We start from the raw sequence: 26,823 nt of genomic DNA, 5'->3' as shown, positions 1-26,823 counted from the left end.
ACAGTGTAAGTACAGTAGACCTTATTCTCCTTAGCTCCCTCTAGTGGTCGCCAAAGGCAGCCAGAATGTTATCATTTCAATCTATATCTATGCAGTGGATTTGGGTTAAAAAATAAACCTTTGACTACTAGAAAGATATATTGAGAACTTAGAACAAAACATTTGTCCTTAAAATAAAAAAAACTTAACCCTTTAAAGCGTCTAGCACCTCCAATAACCACACTTTCTCTGGAATCGTGGCCCAGAATTTAGCTAAGCTGTGAATTACAAAGCCACCAATGTCATCCACAAGTATGCAGACCCCCCGGACGGCAGACGATTATAGATTCACAGTTTTTTCCTGCTTTATTTATATGTAAATAATCCGCACAATGATCCTCCTATTACCATACCGGCCTGTAAAGCACTTTTAAATGTTTTACAATGTCTGCCACAGGGAAGGTTTTCTAAATGTAAAAAGCTAATATTTTTCGTATAAATATACAAGTTCTTCCCATCAGGCACTTGAAGTGAAATTATAGTTTATATTCCTAAGAATTGTAGGAGCTTAGAGCTCTGGGAGACAAAGATTTAAGACAATATTTCTTCCAGTGAGCAGTAAAGTATACGTTACAGCATCGGAGTGTGGAAATGGAAAATAAGTTCACCTGAGAAGCTCATGAAAAGTACATTATAAACTGAAGGGAATTTATGTGCCGGGCTTATTCTTTATAAATCATCAGACGTTAATTGTTATAAGAAAATGCATCTACTGCTTGGAGGAAAGTAGACAATTCCAGAGCTGTGATAAGAGGGCGGTGTTGGACTTCCTTGCACCCAAATGGTTTTGAGGTCCACCCATTTGTACAGAACATGTATAATTACATTGTAACCTTCGTGTTAACCTTTTCAATCTATTAACGTTGTGAACAATGATATTTGTGATCCTCCTATATGAAATAGACCCCAGTGAATGCTTTAAACTCATTTCCAAATGGGGTTTTCTTGTGCAGGACTTTTGGAAAACATTACTGGATCGTAGCCTGGGTCCATCAGAGGATCTCCTCGTAGAGTAGACCGTTGTAACAGCACAACAGAGACAGATCTCAATAGTAGAGTAGTAAATTATTTCCTATTGTAATAAAATATCCTGATAATCCAGGCTTAAAACCAATAGTGCTTCCAGAGTGCAAAACGAAGCCAAGCTGCAGGACCATATGCTGTACATTTGACAATTACATTCAGGACAGCAAAAACTGTTGGCAGGTGTTCATAGTGCTTTGGCACGGTTATGTCATTTAATTAAAGGGGTTTGCCGAGCATTTTAACCCTGTCCAGTATCCTCAGAATAGGTCATCAGTAGTTGATCGGCGGGGTCCAACACACAGCACCCGCAGTGATCATTTGGCCTCAGTCCCTCACTCACTGCTGCCAGGTTGGACGTCCGCATTGGGGTCAGAGCTGGAATTTTTAAAGAAAGCTTCACTCCAATTGAAATCAACCTTCTATAACCTTCTGGCTCTGACCCCAATGCAGATAGAGCCATCAGAATTCGACCAACTGCGGGGCCTGAGATCAGGTGATCACTAGGGTTCCAACTAGTAGGATAGGTCATCAGTACTGAAAGGAGACAAATTCCCCCAAACCCCTTTTATACTATTGGTAAAGCTATAACTGGTTGGCTCCTGGTAACATGCGTTAAAACCATTGTAACATTTGTTTTCACTATGTTTTATTTACACTGCCATAGATTTTCATGGGCAATTTAATTTGGGAATATAGACCAAAATAGGACATGCTGAGATTTTTTATGCACATCAGTCACCATAAAAAACTGCATGTATAAATTTTATTCAGTACATAAAAAATACGGATTGAATACAGACACAGAACGCGTCCGTGTGAATGGGTCCTTTGAAGAACTCAATAACGGCAAGAAAGAGCCTAGCGTGCTCTTCTACAACAGGGTCATCATAGCGATCAAGGATATACATAGAAAAGATGAAACCTCATTGAAGAAATCCAAATGGGGGCTCTACTGGCGCTGCTTGGTGACCCCAAACCCTTACCATCATGGGACAGTAGAACCCACTACTTGCTTTCCCACTTTTTCCAATCCTTTGTATGAGCGATGATTCTTGGGTCAGTTCGCTGTTCCTTGAGAAGAGGTCAACATGAGTTAAGCCTAACCTCCATGGACCCCACCCAATAGTATGTATATTTTTTGGTACAAAGCATGTTGATTATATAACAAACCTCAGTATGCACACTGGCATATTTTATTAATCCCGGGCATTCCTGTAGCTACCCAGATTTTTAATTTTGCCTTTGAAAATAAGGACTTTTGATAGATTCAACTATCTGTTTATTTGCAAGCATTTCACTGGAACATTCTTGGTTTAGTCTGCTGGAGCTCAGCGGGATTATTAAGCATTGTATCGTCTCCACCTGGCAGAAGACAATTTAAAGACAGGAAAATAAACAGACTATCATATTTTTTCTATTCTTTGAACTATTTGGATACATATGTTCATAGCAAATTAAAGCTGGAACTTATTAAGTGTTGATGGTCTGCATTGTGCATTGTCAGCATGTACATCTCCTGCTCTGGGTTATCCCTGTGCAAGGCATGAGATCACACAACAGGACGGGCCTGGCATCCATCCATATACTAAAACACTGGTTTTTTTCAGCAATTTGTGGCTTTGGAATAAAAAATGAGAAGAAAAGGATTTTGATTATTTTGAAAATTAATGATCGCCTCGCATGGAAGTCTGGCATTGCTTGGGAACTTCACTACTTACACGGAGGAAAAATAATCGAATATGATTTAAGAGTTCTTACAATGAAATATCCCTTGGCTACTCTTTTTAGAGATGTTGCTGCAACTGGAAAAATGAATTCTTAAAGGAAGACGGAGAGACACATTTACGGTTTTGTTCTCACTAGGCTTTTGAGTAAGTGGAAAAATGACTTAAGGAGGTCTTCAAAAAGTTCCATCAAAGTCATGCTTTATAGATCATTTTTATGGGATGTAATAACGTTTATACCATACCCTATGACTCGTCTACTAAAAGATGACAATGCTGGGTGAGACCACTGAGCCGCAAAGAATAACTACTAGGGAAAATTGTTATTGATTGCGTCTATTACATTTCGTGTTTCCCCGAAAATAAGACCTTGTCTTATATTGATTATTGCCACAAAAGAGGTACTAGGTCTTATTTTCGGGGGGGGGGGGCGTCTTATTATACTAGCAGGCTTGGTCCAGGTCCCTCCCGCTGCTCTCCACAGCTCCAACATGTTTCCCACAGTCCTTAGCCGCTCATACATAATTTCCTGGTTACTGAAATCATAAATCCTGCCTCCAGGAAGCGATGGCTGTGATTAGTTACTAGCCTGAACTCCCTCTCTCCTGGCCATGGGCCTGCTTCTTCTGGGACCCACTCACAAGAACAGCCTGCCCTCAGTTCCACTGCGTAATCCACTATTAAAAAAACAGCAGCATCATAGCACTATAGTATCAAAAAATATATGTAAACAAGAAAACATAGGAGGCACAAAAATATCCCCCTTACAAGCCCCCCTTCTTTATACATGGTTGTCCCTGACGATGATGTGGAGCTGAAAAACTGAAAACTCCGCTTTCAAAACAGGCGGTGCACAGTCAGCCCTACACGCACCCAGGCCCTGGCCCACTGTTCATGAGTGCATGGCCCCAGCAATACTGAAGAAGAAGCATTGCATTGCTAAGAAACACATTTTTTAAGCTGGTTCTACTGAATAAAAATTGAGAAATTTTAATGACAAACTTCTATGTATGTGCATGTCTATTTAAGGGTTGCGCCTTATTCTCAGCCTTTTGGTTTCCACCATTTCTTTCTGCACAAGTCTACCCACTGGTTGTATGCTTACTGGGTTGGCAGCAACCAGCAACCCACGCTTTCTTGCTATTTCACCAACAGGATACCAAATTAGGACAAGAATCTATTCTCCACCACTGCACCTGACCTCCACTGCGGTAGCTCCACTTCTTTTTCCATACCATATCATCTATAGAAATATATGGGAAGGTGTTACCTGATGAAGTGCAATATCCACTTAATGAGTATCAATGCAATCATGCCAGACTGCAAATACCTCCTGGTACTGTAATAGTCAGTGGGGCAGATGGAAGTGTAACATAGTATGTTAAGCTGAATGAAGACAATGTCCATCTAGTTCAGCATGTTTCAACCCCCTCCCCCCCTTGTTGGTCCAGAAACACAAGTTAGGAAGAGCGCCATAACCATGGGGAGAAAAAAAAAAAAAAAATACTGTTGGAGATTCTACTTACCGGGTGTCAGGCGGAGCAACAAAAAACTTTTTGTGTCCCGCCTGCACCTGGAATCCAAGTTCACCTTTCAGAGATTTCTTTGCTGGAGGGTCTCCCGTATTATCCAGAAAAACATATATATGTGTATCTGATATTACTCATCCATGCTATCCTGGAGAGCAGCAGCTTAAAAAGTACCCCAGAGTTTTTACAAACAAATGGGAAAAACGTATTTCATATACAACCAGAAAAAACTTTTTTTACGGCTGCGCTACAATACCGACCCTTTAAGTAGAGAGGGAATAAGCTCCTAGAAATTTATATCAAGCTTGATAAAGGCGTCAGTTGACGCAGAAACGCGTTGCTTTTATTATCTTTTATGTATATGTTTTTTTGGGGAATAATAAGCAGCTTGCTATGAACTGCGGTTTCTAGGAGCTTATTCCCTCTCTACTTAAAGGGTCAGTATTGTAGCGCAGCTGTAAAAAAAGTTTTTTTCTGGTTGTATATGAATTACGTTGGTCCAGAGGAAGGCAAAAAGAAAAAAAAAACAAGCCAATTTAGTTCATTTGGAGGAAAAAAATGCCTTCCTAACTCGATAATGGCAGTTAGAGTAAGTGGTTGGTAATTGCGTCATCAACCAGTAAGGCATGGATATAGGTGTGATGCAGGTCCCTTCCAACTGTCCCCTAGATTTTGGACATAGAACAGCATAGTGATGGGGTGAATAGGACAAGACCACATCTTCTCCACATGTGAATCACTTGCTTCAAACATTCTTTAATAACAGTTGCAGACAAAAAATTAACAGTTCCTCCCCAGTGTGTTAGTGTCACAATCACATTGGAGAGCGGTAATCCGAAATCAGGAGGTCTGTTCTGTAGCCATTAGTGTCTTCCCGTGTGAACAGGACTTAGTGACACTTTGACACACTTGCTTCATTCTATGAGTGCTGCTCCCTCAGAGGGTCCGGTATAGGACAGAATCTCAAGTGAACAAGTTTATGAAGTGGAGCTTAGAATCACCATCTCTGTAGTGAACTTGCAGCAACTCCTTCACTAGCCTGAACTCCCTCTCTCCTAGCCATGGGCCTACCTCTTCTGGGACCCTCTCACAAGAAAAACCTGCCCTCAGTTCCACTGCGCAACCCACTATTAAAGAACCAGTAGCATGATAACACTATATTATCACAAAATATATGTAAGCAAGAAAACATAGGAGGCACAAAAATATCTCCCTTACATGCCCCCCCCTTTTTTATACATGGTTGTCCCGGACCATGATGCGGAGCTGAAAAATTGAAAACGCTGCTTTCAAAAACACAAATAAAGGGAAACACGTATTAAGGTAAAATTAACTATGTCAACAGTTTCTCACAAACAGCAAAATATAGACCATATCATATTAAAACTGGTGAGGTGGCACAGGAGACATCTGTCCTGTCCTCCCTTCACTACTAGCACAGGACTTAAATGGATGTTAACAGCAGCTCCTTCTTGCTACGCAGGCCCAGCTAGAGTCTGCTGACCTTTAGCCACTGATTCGGCAGATGTTTCTACAGGGATGGGCTTGTGCTTAGGAGCAGTACATTTTCCTTGTTGGCACTGGATGTTCCGCAGCCAATCCCAGTTTGGATAAGTCCTGGGGGTGGCAGCATGTACACCTCCGATGCCAAAAGTCTAGATCCAAATAAGTCTCAGTCCCAGTCAGTCTCTTTTACTACAACTCTGCCATCTCGTTCATGAGGGTGGTGTATGACTGCAACCCATGCCCCCTTGGACCTTCCACTAGGGTGAAATGTAGACATCAATCCAGGCAACAGACAGTGTGCAAATATATCATCCTTATGTCCAAAATGTTTAACAAAACCATACAATACATGTGGGTCAAACTGAACAACCTCCTTGTAATAGTGGCATTTGCATGTTCTTCAGCGGTGAAGGATATCAACCGTGCTCGCTTCGCCCTTTCACACTTGATATTGGCCACAAAGCCCAAAGTCAGCGGATTCTGTCCAGGAGGAAAAGGTGGTGAGTAAGCATGCAGTGATTGTGAAACAAGAGGTTTCACACATTGCTCTGGTACTCCTGCACTCTGTGCTGTAGATATTTCTAGCTGGTGGGCTTCTGCCATTACTGATGAGTTCCTTGATCTGTCTCCTGAAGCAAGCTGGTGCTACCCAATCCTCATCTTGGCTCACCTGCTCGCAGCTCCAGAAAATGTAGTAGCTAGTGGGCTAGGTGGAAGTGGATAGTGATGGGGGCAGCAATCGATGAGACAGAGATATAGCTGTGATGCAGGACCCTGCCAATTGTTCCTCATGTATGGAACATAGACAAACATGGAGAGGGAGCGAATGTGAAGAGAGCACATCTTCACTGTACGTGAATCATTACATTCTGTAATAACAGGTACAGAAAAAAGTCAAAAGTTCCTCACCAAAGTGTTAGCATCACAGCCAGATGGGAGGGAGGTAATCCAAAATCGGAAGCTCTGCGGTATTGCCGGTAGTGTCGTGCCCTGTCAACAGGACCCAGTGACCTTTCTAACTTACTTGCTTAGTTCTGTGAGTGCTGCTTGCTCGTGGAAGGTCCGATATAGGACAGAATCCCAGATGAGAAGTAATGTGGTAATGGCAGCCACGTAAGGCCTGCAACTATGAAAAGGACATCGATTCGAATCACAAAGCTGTGATCAACTTAAAGGGGTTGTCTCACTTCTAGTTTTGTTGCAGGAAGCTCCATATATTGCACAGTGGCCCAGGTTGGTATTGTAGGCTGAGTTCCATTAATTTCAGAAAATCTCAGCCTGCAGTACCAACCTGGGCCACTGTAAAATGTATGGAACAGTCCGTTTCCTGCAGCAAAACAGATAGAAGTGCAACAACCCCCTTAAGTTTTCTATTCTATATCATAGCCTATGCATTGTGGATATTGAGAACTGAACAGTTGACTGCATCTACGAGATTCAATATTCTGGGCTGCCTTTCTGTGGTATTAATGCTCAGCTGCTTGTTCATAGTCCAAATTGCAGTAACTGCACCTATTAATGTAATTAGTGTAATTAAGTGTGTTTTTGCAAATGATACTCTACCGCTGTTATCTTTTACACACACCATTATGTACTTATTCGGCAATTTTGAGAACAAACAGAAAAACAGATATTTAGAAAAAGATCTAAAAAGCAAAAGGAGGAAAACAGGTGTTATATTGAGATCAGGATTAGAATATAGATTGAACGGTTATTCCGATATTTAATATACTGTGCACTCCATACGTACTGCTTTAAAGCCCTGACATATGGAAGTGTGTACTATACAGCTCTTGGCATTACTTGAAACAGGTGAACAGTTAAAGGGAACTTGTCACTGGGCTCATGCTGCTCCAACCACAAGAATAATAATCTTTATTTATATGGCGTCAACATATTCCGCAGCGCTTACATTACAGGGGAAATAAAAACAAGACCCCGGTTACATGAAGTAATCAGTTGATGGAAACAGTAGGAGTGAGGGTCCTGCTCCAACGAGCTTACATACTACAGATAATGGGGTGATACAGAAGGTAAAGGGCTGGAGATGTGCACGGTATGGCGAGGTGGAGTGTAAGGGATGCTATACACACAGACAACGGTCAGGCCGTATAGTGGCTGAATTGGTATGACTGCAGGTGCCGGGTGATTGTGGCTGGCACAAATTGCAGTCTGCGGGACAGGGAGCATGTTATCAGGCAGAGTACAGAGGGGTTTGGTTTAGAGGATGTGGTATGCCTCCATGAAGAGGTGCATTTTTAGAGCACACCTTAAGTTTAGTGTATCAGTGATTGCCTGGATAGCTTTTGGTAGCGCGTTCCAGAGGATTGGTGCTGCTCTGGAGAAGTCTTGGAGGTGGGAATGAGAAGTTCGAATTAAAGGGGCACTTAATCTGATTTTGTCAGCGAAGGGTGCGGGCTGGGTGCTGGATTGAGATGAGGGAAGCAATGTAGGTTGGGGCGGTGCTGTGGAGAGCTTGGATGAGGATAGTGAGTTTAAATTGTATTCTGTATTTGACGCAAGAACCCGAGGCAGATATGCACAGTGATTCCATGAAAGCGTTCTTCTGTAAAGCTACACCATTTCAGAATAAACACACTTTAAAAAGTATGCTTGTTAAATTAGGAAATGGAGCTCATGAGTCAAAGAGGCTCTCCCGGCCTGCAGCATGTTGGACAGGTCTCTCCCTAAATACAAGGTCAGACTTCATTGCTGTGAATGGGGAGAGTCCACCGCAATCCGCCTCTGACTTGAGAGCTCCGTTCCTGAGTCAAACAGGCAAACTTTAATGTATGTTTATTCTGAACCCTTACAGCTTCTCAGAACACTTACATGTTTGCGCTGTGTATACCTGTTCCAGGTGCATGCTGCCTGTGCTTTGGGACAGGTTCCATTTAGAGACCAACACATCTGTATATAGCCTCTCATATTAACCTCTTCCCATCACAGAGATTTTTAATTTTTTCGTAGTAATTTTCCAAGCACAATAATTTTCTTATTTTTCCATTGACGTATCTGTATGAGGGCTATTTCAAACGACCGTATATTGGCCGAGTATTCACACCGGCTGATATAAGGCGTCTCTCTCTGCAGGGGGAGGAGGCTGGAAGATCCAGGAGCAGTGCACTGAGCTCCCGCCCCCTCTCTGCCTCCTCTCCACCCTCTCTCCGCCCCTCTGCACTATTTGGAATGAGAGGAGGCGGGATGGGGTGCGGCTAAGTGCCATAAATTAGCTCCACCCCCGTCCCGCCTCCCCTCATGTGGCTTATGTAAAGGCGTGTTGTCTGCAGGGCGAGATGTAGTCAAGCAGACAGATGCAGATCCACCCTAGCACACACCTGTTTGATTTGGGGCTGAGAAGGCAGCACTTGGGGAACCTCGTCGTTTGGCTAAACAAGATATACCATAGATATAGTCCCAATAGTGTGGCTCCTGACGCTGCACATGGCCAAGGCGTGGTACTTCATGCTGTGAACAGACTATGATCGGGGCTGGCGGTACAGGTACAGTAATGAGGTACAAGCAGATGGACAAGGCATGCAGCAGGCAATAATAAGTCCAGGATACAAAGCAGAGGTCACGGAGGGCAGAAATCAGAATTGTCAAGAACACAGGCAAAAGCAGAATCAGATTACACAAACACAGTGGCTATAGAAGACCGATTGCTTAGGCATACCCATGGGGCAGGATGCCTAATATAGCAGGAAGTGGATGGTGGTTTATGGGGGACCTGTTAGGAGCATGTGCACTGGCCCTTTTATGTGAAGGGGTAGAAGCACGAACATACAAACAGCAGAGTGCCAGTGGTGGAACAGACATGGTGAGCGGTGTGTGCAGGATGACGGCACCTGACCGCAAACCAGGCAGCAGGTGAAGTGTTGAAGACATGCCATGACACTAAGGTAACAGCCCAGGGGGCCTTTACTAGGTGCTCGGCTTCCATGACAAGCCATCGGCACACTGTGAGCTACCTCTTCCTCTAGTGAAACACTTTAATGGCGTGTCACTATTAACAAAAGCATGTAAGAGGCTAAATGGCTGGGATCAGAGTTATCTCTGATCCTGACTGCTGCAGGCAGGTGTCAGCCATGTAACATAGCAGCACCTGTCATGTATGAAATTGGTTCAGCTGCGGAGACCACTCAATACTTCTCCTTCTAAGGACCAATGCACTTGGGCATAATTGCATTGCGGGATCCAGAGCGGGCATCTGCCTCTGGATTCTGCTGCAAATACCTGCCCATACAGATGCTATGAAAAACCGCTCGCGGAGGGAAAATCACAGCATGTCCTATTCCAGCGTGGATTTCGTGTGGACAGCTTCCATTAAAGTCAATGGAAGCCGTTCATTCCGTGGCCCTTTCACAGTGGCACTGCGGAAGGGTCGCGGATACCGCGTCATCGCAGTGTTTTCTGTACTGCGCATGTGCACTGGACAGCACATCCGCAGCACAGAAAAGGACCATCCGGACAGGTACGCAGGGATCACCAGCCGGGCACAGGGTCCGATTCCACTGTGGGATCCCGCATGCAAAATCCGCCCCAGCCGTGTGCATTCGGCCTAAACCTCATCATACATGTATGGCAGAGGCCAAGAGGGGGATAAAGAAATATATACTGTGCAGTATGACTCTGTATTGAAAAGCATAGTTGACTATGCTTTTCAACATAGCAAAAAAAAAAAGCATGCTGGAGCATACCCTACAAACGTATGCCAAAAGGACCCTCTCAGAGGAGCTTGGAAGAGTTGAGTCCTTCTTCGGAGGAGGCTTCAGCAGGACCCTACAAGTGAGGTCTGCCTGGTACTGATCTATGTGCAGCTGTTCCTGCAGCAGAGGCAGGTGACACATAAAATCAACATATCATAGCTGTCATTATTTTACATGTGGATTTCAATTATATTTATGGGCCAAGGTGTGAGCGCGGGGCAGCTGGGTTTTTATAGATGTTCTAGGTCTAATTACTCAGAGCAGCATGGAATATGATTCCTATTACAAGAGGCTGCTTTACACTAGACGCTATAAATTGCTTGTTTCTCACTATGCCATTGCAATTTGCTGTTTTTTTTATTGCTTTGTTGATATTTCCAAAAGTTTCCTTTGTGGTTTATATTATAGGGTTGGATAAGGTTTTGTTGTACTCTGATAATACTGGGCTCTCCAGGATACAAAGGGGACTATCAGAAGATGCCACCCTTCCATATTCACATGCACTACAGATTCGCGGAATGCAAAAAATAAAAGTTGTTACATTATTTATCCAGAAGTATTCAGCGCTTTACCTGGTATTTTTTTAAAGAACGTGATCACTGCGATGGGACGACAATCCAGTGATTGCCATTTTTCAGGAACTATGAAGGGTCATAAGCCAATCTCTATTGTATGTGGGCATTACAGCATTCTTCCAACATGACACGTCTCAAAAACATGAGCCTCTTTCAGCACTTCTCCTGTGAACGTTGTTTGTTATGAGCTGTAATCCAAATTTACATTCCGGTATATTAATAGGGTCTACCAAGAGTACAATGAACCATGAAATGATTTGGCATTAACATAAGTCCTATTTGTATAACCTCCTCTAGTAGCTGCTTGTTTGAAGACGTGAGAAGAACTCTTGACTGCTACCCATGGATTCAGAGAGTGACAGACACCTAAGGGCTGGATAGACAGCAAAGATGGAAACATCCCAGTTACCTTAAAGTGACCCTCCGGTCTCAGGACAAAAGTCTATCTTGAGACCAGAGAGGGAGCGGGTACATTACCTGCAGTTGTTCTTCTCTGCCGCTCCTCCGATCTGCCAATTGTAGGCCCCGTTTTTGGCTTGCCAAGATGTCTATAGCAATTTTCTAACAACCTAGTGCACACCATGCACTGCTCTCTGGTTGGCCAGGGCTGATCACATAAGCAGTTCTGACCAATCAGAGAGCAAGTAGAGTGCATTAGTAGTCTAACACTACCAATGCACTGTGGGGGATTCTACAGCAATAAATGACAGTGACTTGGAACTGATGAAGAAACACGACAATTCCCAAGGAGGTCCTCCCTGATCCTCTCACAATCCACCTCAGAGGAGAGCCGCATGTGGAAGAAAAAAAATCGACCCCCCCATCGTGAAGGTGGGGGTAAAGGCAGTTCGAATCTAACCAGTTAGACCTAGTGTCGAATCTAACCTCGGACACTAGGTCAGGAGGATCGGAGTTTACTCACCCAGGTAGAGGGGAGGGGAATCAGCTGGTTGCTGAAAAAACTCTCCCCTCTAGAAGTCCAGGATCACCTTGTATACACAAATTACTCTGGGTCCACGTACAGGATATAGGTAATGGAGGTTCCAATTTATTGGTACAGGATACAATAAAAGGCAGGTCTCTAGCATGAGACCTGCGGTACAAAGTGTAACACGTTTCGGCTAACCACTGTAGCCCTTTTTCAAGCACCCTGCAATATAAACTATTGATGACCTATCCTGAGGCTAGGATAATCGATATTGCAAAGGTTTAAATCCCTATAATACTTTTTTTATAGCCCCCCCCCATGGGCTTACAATGAAGGGCAACAACTACAGTAAAACCTCTAATAACGTTGGTAATCCATTCGAAAGCAATCAGCTTTACCTGAAACCCTTGCTACTCAAGGTAACTATGTGCATAGGAATCAATGTCAATCTAATTAATTTGTTCTAGACATTTCAAAAAACACACCAAACCACATTTAATGGAGAATAAATATGGTCTTTAACCCTTTCCCACTCCAGGACGTACATTTACGCCCTGGAGCGTTGGGGTGTTATGAAGAGAGGTCGCGGGGCGACCTCTCCTCATACAGCGCGGGCGTCAGCTATTTATTACAGCTGACACTAGCGGGCAATAGATGCAATCGGCCCCACTGCCAAGCACAGCTATTAACCCTTTAAATGCCCCTTCTGAAAGGCCCCAGGGCTGCCTTAGGAGACTACCTATCAAGCCATCCCCGTGGGGTGGCTTGATAGACTGCCTGTCAAATCGCAGTATGACGTAATGCTATAGCATTAGGTAATACTACAGGAGCGATCAAAGCATCACATGTTGTAGTCCGCCGGGGGGGCTTAAAAAAAAAAAGTGAAAATAAGATCAATAAAGTTTTATCAATTGTAAAAAAAAAAAAGTAATAAAAGTTTAAAATTAGCCCCTTTTTGCCATATCTATAATAAAAAAATCGAAGTCATAAAAGGAAAAATACATGTTTGAAATGCAATAAAAAGCGATCAAAAAGCTGTATGTATGCCGAATGGGTATTAACTTAAACTACAAGCTATCCCGCAAAAAACTAGCCCTCGCACAACTATGTCGACGGAAAAATAAAAAAATTATAATACTAAAAAAACATAACAATAATAAATAAATATAAAAGACTACTGTAAAGAATAAATGAGCATTTAACATGTTATTGAACATATTGGCTATTGAACAATTTTGGCTAAAAAAAACGACCTTACTCGAAATTGACCTTAGTAAATGTCAATGCTAGTAGAGGTTTTACTGCACATATATATATATAACACAGGCTCAAGTATTCACAATAGAAAATAGTCAAAGCTCACCTCCTCCCCCTTTTTGAAAAGGACCTCTGCACGTGAGCAGAGCATGCCTAGAACACTCTCCCATAGAAGTTAATGGTTCCCCTCCTGTCCACTGTGTGAATGGCCCAAAAGTTCTACTGTAAAGCATCTCAAAATGCTGTTTTTCAAATGCAGCTCAAGCAGGATGGCCGCCCCCCTTAGTCATATACAAAAAAATAGAATAAAAATCTATAATCGGAAAATGAAAAACTGATAATAAAAGTGGAAATGGTTTCACTATCTGGTTTTAATTAGTGAAGAAATAATACAGCTGATGTATTCCCTTTAAACTGGACCCTAGGATCTAGTAATGGAGCAGAATGAGAACATCATTGATATAATGTTTGCTTTGGTTGAGCTTCTCCTCTCCCTTTAGAACTATTACAATCCAGGATTTTCTCCTTTGGCTTTAGTTTGCAGGCACTAAGTGTAACATTTGAGCCTTATACATAATCCATAGTGTTCTCTAAAAAGCCCTGGTTCATAACACTTCCTCCTATGACAGCCTGAAATTAGCAGTCAATTATCATCATCATATTAAGCAATTAGCCCTGATGTATATTGTGAACATCTGTGCTCTGTAAAATTGTGGGCACTGACAATTCGGCCAAAAATTCTCTACATGCAAGACATCCAGTGCTGTATAATAGAGTGCCGGGACGGGGATCTGCTCTGAATTAGATTTTACTTCGCGGAAGTGTATTATCTCTGGAAGCACAAATACCATCGGCAAAGTACAGCGCATTAAAAGCTACATAGAAAGATCTCTGTTGGATATGTCGAACACAGAGCATTATTGAAGTGGGGAGGCGGGGCAGCGGAGGTCGCTGGGGACAAATAATAGTTAGCAAGTAATAGGAAACAATAATAAAGGAAATAAAACAAGTTGTGGAAACAAAACCAGTTTTTTTTACATACATTACTGTAATGTGGTTTTCTAATTCCCCGAAATACATCTTAAAATAAACCAGAAAATTTAGAAATATCTACCTGCCGGTTGTGGATTGGCCAAAGATTACTGGTGCTAATCACATGACCAAAGCAGAGGAGAGGACAGGAGGCCAATCACAGAGGAGAGGACAGGAGGCCAATCACAGAGGAGAGGACAGGAGGCCAATCACCAACCACAAACGGCAGAGTGATACACTCAATGCTGCCACTACCGGCTGCATTCTCTTGTGAGACAGACTATAATAAAATGTGGTCTGATTGTTATCTAAGTCACGATTATAGAAAAAACTCAATCTAACTAATCTAATAACGCACAGTTGACCACACTGAATAAACATTCAAAGTGCAGGAGGAAAATGTAAGTGAACCTCTGTTTAATGACTTTTCTAAGAACTAATTGGCAGAAGGTGTTTCAATTAATGGTGCTATTACACAAGCGCTAGCGGCTACCGTTAATGCTTGCGTTTTCCCGAAAGTTACCGAGTTGCAGCTCAGTCCAAATTACCCTGCAAGTTTTTCTAGCAAACACTCATGCAATTGTGCTAATTGTGTTTGCAGATGCAGCCTTGTAATTACCAAGAAAATGCAAGCACTTGCAATAGCTAATTATCACCAACTCTCGTTCATCGACTGATTGTTCAATTTTAGCAAGCATAAAAACATTTACTGATCAGCTATGGAAGGGGAGATATACAGCCAGCCTATGGGGACGAGTGATTGCAAATACGCTTATTCGTCCCCATGAGAAGTAGAGGTTGAAAGTTTGGGTTTCACGGGTGCTTTACTCATTAAGTAAAGAAACACAAAGTCTGGTTACTGTTTTTCTGTTTTACTCAAGAAAGATCAGTTATTGTGAACCCCGCCTCAAAGCAGGCAGCTTTCATGAGACCTCGAAAGACGTGTTATAGAGATGCAGGAAGCTAGAAAAGACTACAAAAGCATGTGTCAAGAACCTATATAGCATCAACTTCCATATGAGATACAATGGGGCCCCATAGACCTTTGTGGGTTCCATATTATGGTTCTGTCCAGATTGGAGATTGTACAAAGCCACAATTTGACTGTGTGCATGAGCCTTTGGGCCCTTTTACACAAAACAATAATTATTCAGATTCTCGCTGGATCGCGGGAATCTAAATGATAATAATTCAGTGTAAATGTTGCCAGCGACGGAACAATAATTCATTTGCTTGTTTGCTTTTCAGTTTAAGCAGGCGTAAAAACTGAGTGATGATCGGTCCATGTAAGCAGGTTTACTGTGACTGGAGGCAGGTGGCCAGAGCGATCTCCAGCCCGGTCCACCTAGATTCTCTGAGCGATCATCGCTCGAGTGTGAAAGATCAGGAGAGACTATCGCTGGGACAACCGTCAGGTGCAGAAGCTCCCGACAATTGTCCCGTGTACAAGGGCCCTTAGTGGTTATTTTTGGAATGAGATTTTTGTGGGCAAGAATGTTTTGCAGCCTTGTGTTTAATGACAGAAGCAATCTTGGTATAAATTAGGAACATTTTGATCTTTTTGATGAACATATAAGGTCAGAGTTGGGTCAGAGGTGGGTGTCTATATTTTTCTTGGAATGTGGTGTAGCTATGTTCTAGTTGTCATTCAGCATGCCTACAATGAGCCGGTGACTGATGTAAACAAGTTTGGAGTGGGTTTTTTTTATGCCTCGGTGGTGGCTCTTTGCAATTTGCTGTTTTTCTTTGCAACCTGGGTCATTAATTTTACTACAAGTACTTTCATAAAGTAGGATCACATGCTGGAAGATCAATCCGCTCTTCATTGTAGGAGGACGTCCATGCACAGATGCACATTATAATCCTTTTTTTTACTGCAGAGTTATTTTATATAGTTGTTTGGCAAAGCAGTAATCCAAGCTGAGTGAATTTATACAAATTGCCAAACAGCTGTTTAATCCTTTTCTATAGACAAAGACCCGTTTACTGTACATTATTCTACCATGTGAAACAAAGTTCACAAAAACAAATTTTGCTAAATTAAGTAAAATTACAAGACATTCTTGAAATAACTGGACACTACAGGACCATACATTTTCATGCTAATGTATTGAACTGCCGAGTGGGCTGGCACTATTTGCATATGCAATAATAAAATAACAGAATTTTGACGAAAGGGGTATTTCAGATCTTCTAAAATATCCTATAGACCTAAAGCTAGACTACTGAGATGGGTAAATCCTTTCTGCTCTTGGCATTTGAAGTCAAATGGAGAACCTTGAGGTTTGTCTAAAAAGTCCTGGATCTTCATTATTTCCCTAGAAATACTGTACTTGCAAAGTGGTTTGGACCGAGCTACAAGTATATTCAAATTCTGACGCTCTTGCGGACAGATTTATCATACACTAAAGCATTAGAGTAGAATACGCAAGTGATACTACTGTATATAACTTTATGTAACTTAACCCTTTCCAATCCATTTAATTTTTCTCATCCATTCTCCCCAGCTCCAAATAAATTGGAGCTTGGGAGAATGGATGAGAAAAAATACATTTTCCATGCACCCTCCTGAACTGACAGAGTTCCGGAGGGTGCAGGTGCTCACTGCACCGTGGGGGGACCTGTTTACCTGTCCGGCGTCTTCCGCATTCTCCGTTCTGCCTCCCAGCTCATCGATCATGTGACCGCTGGGGTCAGGTGGCACTAAGTGGTCACACGATCGCCGGGCCGGGAGGCAGAAGGGAGAATGCGGAAGACGCCGGACAGGTAAACAGGTCTCCCACGGTGCAGGTTCCCAGCTCGGCGTTCATGTGACCGCTGGGGGTCAGGTAACACCGGCGGTCACATGACCGGTGGCCGGAATCTCTGTGCATTACATAGCGCTAATTGAGTGTTATGTAATGTGTAAAGGAGAAGGCAGAAAGGGTTAAAAACTCTGTCTGCCTTCTCCTCGAGGGTCCTCGATGAGGATCAGTGCAGAAGTGTATCTGCACCCGATGTGTCTGATGATCGGGTGCAGATGCACTGCTGCACTGCAGTGTCGGACCAGTCCCGACATCAGAGCTGTGGAGGGAAATTATGATGTCGGGGCAGGCCCGACATTGGATTAGAAAGGGTTAATGAGCATGACATTGACCATAATGTAGCTTCCTTAGCTTCTGAAGTTTGCCAACATGGTCAACTGGCCACCAAATCTGCTCTTTGTACATCTAGACATTTTTTTTTGCTGTTACTCAACTATTATGTCATATTAAATAGTTTGGGGTTTGATAAAACAAAGCTAAGATTTCCAGGAAAGGCAGCCGACTGTGACCGTTCTTGCCACAAAAAGTGCAATTCACAACTTCATTATAGATTTTGACTGCTGCAATAATGTACAAAATAACAAAGAGCAAAAAGCCATTTAACCCTTTCAAATCCAATTTGTATCCTGGTTTTCCTAGGGGCCTTACTCTTTTTCTGCTGTTATAAAACGGTGCTATATGCTGGCTAAAGCCAGTACTGCATGAGGTGAAACGTTGGATAGACTCCGACAGCAGAGAGGCTGGCAATATACAGTAAGAGAACCCCGACGGACATCTTCCAACATCGGAGCTGTACAGCCTTAAATCATAATGTCTTTAGACGTCAGACAGTGGATTGGAAAGGGTTAATGCGACTCCTAGGATCGACTTTTTGGTCTGTTCAGTAAAGTTGTTTCATGATCTTTGCTCAACAGAAAACTTTATCTGCAGGAGTAATTCAGAAGGCTGAGGATCTACAGGACAGCAATGTGACTTTCCAATGTTGGTTCCAACAGAAGTGCATGGTGGTGCATGATCACCATGATCAGTGCTAAAAGGACAAACTAATCTCTGCTAACTTTTCTACAACTCCTTCTTTTGTAAAATATAGATAAAAGACTAAAGTGAATTGTTAGAATTTTCTGACTAGTTTATTCTTAAAGATGATGTCCAGTGTGGATAATCTCTTTTTGATAAAAGGATCCAGAATGGATATGTTTCTGGGACCAATTCATGATCAGGTGATATTATCAGTGGTTTCTTATACGCCACTGAAATCAAAGGGACCTCCAGAAAATGAGACACTCTTTGCAAAGGGTGCCCTGAATAGTGTATTACCCTCAATTGATTAACAATCAGCAGTGTATACAGAAAAGAGGAAGTCCCACTGCATAAACCAAATTGGCCCTAGGTTCTCACCAGCTAGTAGTAATAGGAATAGAACCAACCAGGAACAGACCTTATAGCAGCCACATGATCTGCCTCCATATTGCTCTCTAGATCACCCATTTCATCAAATTGTCCCTTGTGCCATATAACTTGTGCTGAGTGAACTGAACTAGTAGAATCCTGTTTCGGGTCAAACTTTGATAAAGTTTGGATTGGCAAAAAACCCAAACCGAGCTTTTAACAAAGTTCTACTGGTTCGGTTTGCTAAACACTATTCCTAAACACTCTCAGAGTGTTATACAAGGCTTTTATGGCTCTTAGACTGTGTTATACACCAGTTTTAGGGACTTTGGAAAACTTCCATTTCAGTTTGACCTAATTTGGACCGAACCGAACTTTTACAAAAGTTTGGCAAATTGGCTGAACCAAACTTTTCAAAGGTTCGCAGAGCATTACATGTAACTAGAGATGAGCAAGTATACTCGCTAAGGCTAACTACTCGAGTGAGTAGAGCCTTAGCCAAGTATCTGCCCGCTTGGCTCTAAAGATTCGGGTGCTAGCGGGGGGCGGGGAGCAGCGGGGGAGATTTCTCTCTCCCTCTTTCCCCCCCCCACTCACCACCGCAACTCACCTGTCACCCGCGCCGGCAGCCGAATCTTTAGAGATGTGCGGGAGGATACTCGGATACTCGCTCATCAATACATGTAACCATTGCACATGAATGTTAGAATCTAGCAGGATGGAATAACATGTAATTCTACTTTTATAGTGTGTCCTGCTGTGATTTCTTCCTACCTCTAGAATATCTATTAAGACGTTCTCTTCCGGCTGCTTAGTGCTCCTCACGTTCTCCAGAACAATGGAGTAATACACTCCTCGTGGATCCGACTGATACAGGTTGTAAGTGTCTGTTTGATACCATTCTTGAACAGCAATGAACACTTGATTTTCATCTGTGCTTATGATCTGTAAATCCTAGAAAACAAACAAAAAAAAGCAAACATTTAAATTTTTCATCAATTTACTAAAATTGACACTTCCTTTTGTTTATGCTGTTACTGTTTTCCATTATATTAATATGATCTTTACAGAAGTGATGTTTATTCCTCTTGTTAAGCCCACAGAAAAGTTACTTCAAGTTGTCTTCATCTGAGTGACCACCATTTAAGATGCAGTTGAGCTGAATTGAAATACAATTGGATATGCCTTAGGTTTATCTCTAGTGTCATGGATAACCAGATTTATCTATAGTTGCTTAACGGCTCATCAAAAGTTCCAAATGTTGACCACGAGACAATATATAGGCTTGTGTAGGTCTCCTAATGAGAAAAGTATAGTTTTCATACTAGTTGTTTTTTTTGCAAATGCACTATCCTATCAAAGGTAATTGGACACCTAAACAAGAATTTTGAGCGATAATCGTTTTGTCTAAATGGGCCTTTAGTGGGGCTCCTTTGGTCCAAATCACATCAGATAATGTCTGTGATATGCTTTCTACTAACATCGGATACACTTCAGCTAGTATTTCCCTTAAATTATCCTGCAAATGTCTGGTGAGTTCTCCTAAAGAAGATGTATTGGCCCATCTACAATAGTCTAAGGAGCATTGTCATTGGACAGTTGAACAATGGAAGAAAGTTCTATGAAGTGACAAATGTATATGTCTGACGTAGTCCATAAACACCGTATTAACACACCAACCAGTATTCTTTTAACCCCTTGAGTGGCACGCCCGGAAATTTTCCGGGACGAGCTCCACTGCCGATAGTGATATAGCCCGGAAGATTTCCGGGCTATGTATCACTATGGGAGTTGCAGAGCACAATGGCACAAGCTGTGACAGTGTGCTTTGCCTGCACAGTCCCACAGAAAACAAAGCAGGACATTGAGAAGCAAGAAGATATTGCTGATATGCCGGCAATCTCCTGCTTCTAAGTCTCCTGCTTTGTTTATAGGTTGCCATAGAGACCATCGGCTTGTCAGAAGCAAGTCGATGATCTCTGTGGCAGGGAGAGCTGGTGCTTGGCTGTGAGAGGACATCTAGGCACCAGCTCTTACAGCAGAGATCAGAGAAAACCTCTGATCTCTGCTGTGTTAACCCTTTACATGCTGCAGTCTATGTGACTGCAGCATGTAAAGGGCTGTCACTGCAGCATGTAAAGGGCTGTCACCATCGGACCCCTGGAAAGTGATCAGGGGGTCCTGATGGGTCCCTGTGGAAGTCCTCTAAAGGGAAAAAAAAAAAAAAAAGTAAAAAAAAAAAAAAAGTAAAAAAAGTATAAAAAAAATAAAAATAAAAACACTTGTCTCCCTTTACTTTGTAAAAAATGTAAAATAATATCACACATTTGGTATCCGTGTGCGTCATAATGACCCAGAGAAGGAAGTTGGTACATTATTTAACCCCTTAATGACATGGCCCCTTTTTTTCTTTTTTCCCCATTTCTTTTTTTCCTCCCCGAAACATAAAAACTGTATAAACTTGGTATCGCTGGAATGGTGTGACTCAGAGAATAATGTTATCACATTATTTATTCTGCATGTTGAATGCCGTAAAAATGAAATCCAAAAAACAAATGGCAGAATTTCTTTTTTTTTTCCCCCCAATCTCTCTACAAATGTTTTTACAAAAGTTATGCAATACATTATATATACCCCAAAATTATGCCATCAAAAAGTACAACTTGTCCCACAAAAACAAGCCCTCATATGGCCTGGTCAATGGAAAAATGAAAAAGTTATGGCTCTTGGAATGCAACTGCAAAATTAGTTGAAATTCAATGATTAGACCATTTAAAAAACCTGCCCTGGTGGACACGACAGGGTCGTAGGAAACCCGCCACTCAAGGGGTTAAAGGGGTTGTCTGATTTAAAAAATCCTTTTTTATAGCCCAAATTACGGATTTCTGAGTCAGTAGTGGTTCTGCGTCCCATTTCGACTTCTTACATATTAACCAAAGTGGCTACAAAGAGTGTCTTTCACTCTGGAGGACTTGGCAATTCCATAAATTACATGGACATCAAAAATATTTCAGCATGAATTGTGTAATGCTAAATTTTCCCTGTAGGGGCATTGCAGGGAAATTTATGACTTGATGCCAGGTTCCTACACAGATCCCAGCTGATTGCTAGGGGTACCAGCTGCAGGACACCCTAGGAATAGTAAATTGTCAGAGGACCCTTCAATCAAAAATGGGTTGTTCAAAGAGGACATTGCTTCAAATTCTAGACTTTTCGGAGTCTTGACTAATAGGGAACATACAGGATACTAACCGATAATGAAATATCAATCATGGAAGGGAATGAAGCATTTATTATCTAATTAATGAGAAGATATACAGCAGTATGTGTAAAATATATGTACAACCCTGGTTAGATTTCACTTGATTAATCGGACATATATATTCAATTGCTCGGCGCAATATTAAAACTTAACGTGCGTAGCTGCTGTGGTTAAAAGGTTTCCTAATTCAGTGTCCTCTAGAAAGCAATTAGGTCAGCTTGAATAGCAATTTTCATGAAATATGAATACTTAAGCAGCCAATTTTTTACCATTATTAACTAATAAAACCCACGGCAGCATTATTAGACAGGCCAATAACCAATCACAACAGATCTATGCAGCTTTAGAAATGATTCATGGCTTCCTAGTGAGGAACTGAGATCACTTCGTTCAATGTTTGACATACTTTGTTCCTGAGTTGGCCGCGTTACATACATGGTTTTCCAGCAGCGTCGTGTGTGCTTTCTATTCTGAGGGAATGTTGTGAAGACCAGATGTGGATTCAGCTAATGAAGAATATGTTATTGGCAAACAGAACCTTAAAGATATAGATGAGGAAGCCTGGAGCAAAAATAAAATGCAAAAATGCTGATGTGGAGTTGTAGATATTTGACAAAAAGCAAGCCAATCGTCCGTGGGAAAACTTTACTGGAACTTACGGAAAAGCTGGGAACCTCTCTCCCCCACCATCTGCTGTTAAGTAGCTTAGGCTGCACTTATAAGACCTTAAAAAAAAACAGGAGGAACTTCTATTTCTTGTCAAAAACAGACTTGCACACTAAGGTGAAAGACTTCCCAAATGAAAGATTTGGCAGACTTGCTGTTGTGTGAACAGATCTTCATTGTCACGTCTTCATCGAGTACTTCTAAACTCCAAGCCTTTGGCCGTTCTCATGCATACGTTTTGTCCAGCATTTAATGCTGCGTTTTCAGCGCAGCGCTAAACTCTGTCAAACGCTACTATTGTTTTTATTGAGTACATGTGAAGCTTTAACCTCTTAAGGACCAGGCTGTTTTGCACCTTAAGGACTAGACACTTTTTAGGGATTTTACCCATGTGACGGTTTTACTGCCCTATTTTGTTTCCTTTAGCTACCAAAATTATTTTTGCTGCGCTTTTTTTGCGTGATATATAGGGCAATTTTTTTAAAATATCTTTTTCACAAACTTTTTACTGTTTTTTAGTTTTATTAAGGGTAAAAAGCTAAAAAAATGATTTTTTTAACATTTATAGTTTTCTTTAAAAATTAGTGTATTTATGCTAAAGTAGAGTACAGGGACGGGTTCCTCTATTTGTTTCGGACGTTTTAATATATAATACGTATGGTTTGGGATTACAGGGCGCTTATAGCGACGGTTTTTGTTGGCATTGGCTTCGTGTTATTTTCTTTCTTATGTATGTACTAGCTGATATACCCGGCTTCGCCCGAGTTAATTTGGTACTGGTGTTTATCTGGTGTTCACACGGAAAATCTTATGAAGTCGTGGTTACTTTAGAGATACTGAGGAAAAACATATGTTCACCATTTTGCATAGTTCTCTGCGTTACCCAGGAAACACCACGGGGAGGCAACCATGCGACGTTTCCTTTATATAAAATGACATCAGGAAGTGAGAGAATTAGATTACATACATAAAATTTGGACACTAATTCTTTTGCGCTTAGAATTGAATAATCGAGTTGGGACCTATTAACTTTTCATATTTGTGACACAATCAATGCTTGTGCCAAATTTCATGTTTCTATGACATTTGGAAGTGAGAGATTTGGATTATGTACGTAAAATTTGGACGCTAATTCTTTTGCGCATAGAATTCAATAATGGAGTTGGGACCCATTAGCTTTTCCTATTTATGACATAATCAATGCTCGTGCCAAATTTCCCGTTTCTATGACACCGGAAAGTGAAAAAATTACATTCCGCACGTAAAATTTGGACGCTAATTCTTTTGCGCATAGAATTGAATAATCGAGTTGGGACCCATTAGCTTTTCCTATTTATGACATAATCAATGCTCGTGCCAAATTTCCCGTTTCTATGACACCGGAAAGTGAGAAAATTAGATTCCACACGTAAAATTTGGACGCTAATTCTTTTGCACATAGAATTGAATAATCGAGTTGGGACCCATTAGCTTTTCCTATTTATGACATAATCAATGCTCGTGCCAAATTTCCCATTTCTATGATACCGGAATGTGAGAAAATTAGATTCCGTACGTAAAATTTGGACGCTAATTCTTTTACGCATAAAATTGAATAATGGAGTTGGGACCCATTAGCTTTTACTATTTATGACATAATCAATGCTTGTGCCAAATTTCCTGTTTCTATGACACTGGAAAGTAAAGAAATTACATTCCGCACGTAAAATTTCGACGCCAATTCTTTTGCGCTAGAATTGAATAATGGAGTTGGGACCTATTAACTTTTCCTATTTATGACATAATCAATGCTCGTGCCAAATCTCATGTTTCTATGACACCAGAAAGTGAGAAAATTAGATTCCATACGTAAAATTTGGACGCTAATTCTTTTGCACATAGAATTGAATAATTGAGTTGGGACCCATTAGCTTTTCCTACTTATGACATAACCAATGCTCGTGCCAAATTTCCCATTTCTATGACACCGGAAAGTGAGAAAATTACATTCCGCACGTAAAATTTCGACGCCAATTCTTTTGCGCTAGAATTGAATAATCGAGTTGGGACCCATTCGCTTTTACTATTTATGACATAATCAATGCTCGTGCCAAATTTCACGTTTCTATGACACCGGAAAGTGAAAAAATTACATTCCGCACGTAAAATTTTGACGCCAATTCTTTTGCGCTAGAATTGAATAATGGAATTGGGACCTATTAACTTTTCCTATTTATGACATAATCAATGCTCGTGCCAAATTTCCCGTTTCTATGACACCGGAAAGTGAGAAAATTACATTCCGCACGTAAAATTTCGACGCCAATTCTTTTGCGCTAGAATTGAATAATCGAGTTGGGACCCATTCGCTTTTCCTATTTATGACATAATCAATGCTCATGCCAAATTTCCCGTTTCTATGACACCGGCAAGTGAGAAAATTACATTCCGCACATAAAATTTGGACGCTAATTCTTTTGCGCATAAAATTGAATAATGGAGTTGGGACCCATTAGCTTTTACTATTTATGACATAATCAATGCTTGTGCCAAATTTCCTGTTTCTATGACACGGGAAAGTCAAGAAATTACATTCCGCACGTAAAATTTCGACGCCAATTCTTTTGCGCTTAGAATTGAATAATGGAGTTCGGACCTATTAACTTTTCCTATTTATGACATAATCAATGCTCGTGCCACATTTCATGTTTCTATGACACCAGAAAGTGAGAAAATTAGATTCCGCACGTAAAATTTGGACGCTAATTCTTTTGCGCATAGAATTGAATAATGGAGTTCGGACCTATTAACTTTTCCTATTTATGACATAATCAATGCTCGTGCCACATTTCATGTTTCTATGACACCAGAAAGTGAGAAAATTAGATTCCGTACGTAAAATTTGGACGCTAATTCTTTTGCGCATAGAATTGAATAATTGAGTTGGGACCCATTAGCTTTTCCTACTTATGACATAACCAATGCTCGTGCCAAATTTCCCATTTCTATGACACCGGAAAGTGAGAAAATTACATTCCGCACGTAAAATTTGGACACTAATTCTTTTGCGCATAGAATTGAATAATCGAGTTGGGACCCATTAGCTTTTCCTATTTATGACATAATCAATGCTCCTGCCAAATTTCACGTTTCTATGACATTGGGAAGTGAGAGATTTAGATTCTGTACGTAAAATTTTGACGCCAATTCTTTTGCGCATAGAATTGAATAATCAAGTTGGGACCTATTAACTTTTCCTATTTATGACATAATCAATGCTCGTGCCAAATTTCCCGTTTCTATGACATTGGGAAGTGAGTGATTTAGATTATGTACGTTAAATTTCGACGCCAATTCTTTTGCGCTAGAATTGAATAATCGAGTTGGGACCCAATTTCTTTTCCTATTTTGGAGATAATCTATGCTTGCGCCAAATTTCATGTTTCTACGACATCGGGAAGTTGGAGAACTTTTGGCGAGTCAGTCAGTGAGTCAGTCAGTGAGTCAGTCAGTGAGGGATTTCAGCGTTATATATATATAGATTGTTTTATTCTGTAATTTTGTTTTACTGATGTATGTAATCATGTTTTTCACTATCTATGTCTCCCATGACATCATGTAAGACCTCTGGGGGACATTCATATGTTTTTTGTTTTATTTTTATTTGTCACTTTCTTACTGTAGATTGGGCATCCATAGGAGCCCCAGTTACAGGGGAAAACAACCCCTGTAGTGACATTAGGGTCTATATGACCCTCCAGCTCTGCTGTAGCAGGGAACTCCGGCGGTCACATGACCCCCCAGCTCCCACAGTGGAAGAAACCCTTTCACTTTCCAGTACACAGTGCTCATTAAGCACTGTGTACTCAGCAAAGGAAAAGGCAAAAAGGGTTAAAACACCCTCCTGCCTTCTCCTCTGGGTTATGAACTGTCACTAACAGCTGATAACCCGTGCTGCCTCTAATTGATTGCAGAGACAATAGGCTTAAAGCACCGCCGTAATTTTACTATCGGCGGGGTGTTAAGCCCAGGACCAGGCACCATAAATTTTCTGTGCCTGGTCCTTAATGGGTTAAACCAGACACCGCAAACAAACACTGATGATGGTACTCCTGGAACTCCCCAACTGGACCTGCAACTAAATGGAACACCCACCCTGAAAAGGGCAACCCCACTGGAAAGAAGCAAAGTCTAAGTCAATGAGAAACAAGCACACCTGACAATGAGCAGTGAACACAGTGCAAAATATTGACCAGAGCACTAAGAGTATTACTGACGCTCCCAGAACTCCAAAGTCAGTTTTTAGAGTCCCTTCAGAGTACCAGATAGACTGAGGAGGTTGACAACCCAGTCAGCCTACCAGTAACATTACAGATAGGGATATGTTTAACCCAGGAC

The 26,823-nt window shown here is 41.5% G+C and overlaps 1 protein-coding gene across 1 annotated transcript in view; it reads right to left on the bottom strand.

The window, feature by feature from the left end:
* SORCS2 (sortilin related VPS10 domain containing receptor 2) overlaps positions 1–26,823 on the bottom strand; it is an 816,984-nt gene that overhangs the window by 75,023 nt on the left and 715,138 nt on the right. Inside the window, exon 9 of the mRNA XM_066573326.1 lies at positions 19,293–19,472. Coding sequence (XP_066429423.1) covers positions 19,293–19,472 — 180 coding nt within the window. The remainder of the gene's footprint in view (positions 1–19,292; positions 19,473–26,823) is intronic.

This window comes from Eleutherodactylus coqui, chromosome 7 (assembly GCF_035609145.1).
Source record: "Eleutherodactylus coqui strain aEleCoq1 chromosome 7, aEleCoq1.hap1, whole genome shotgun sequence".
Taxonomy (NCBI): Eukaryota; Metazoa; Chordata; class Amphibia; order Anura; family Eleutherodactylidae; genus Eleutherodactylus; species Eleutherodactylus coqui.
The sequence above is the reverse complement of the archived record's forward strand: the minus strand, read 5'-3'. Positions and strand labels throughout refer to the sequence as shown.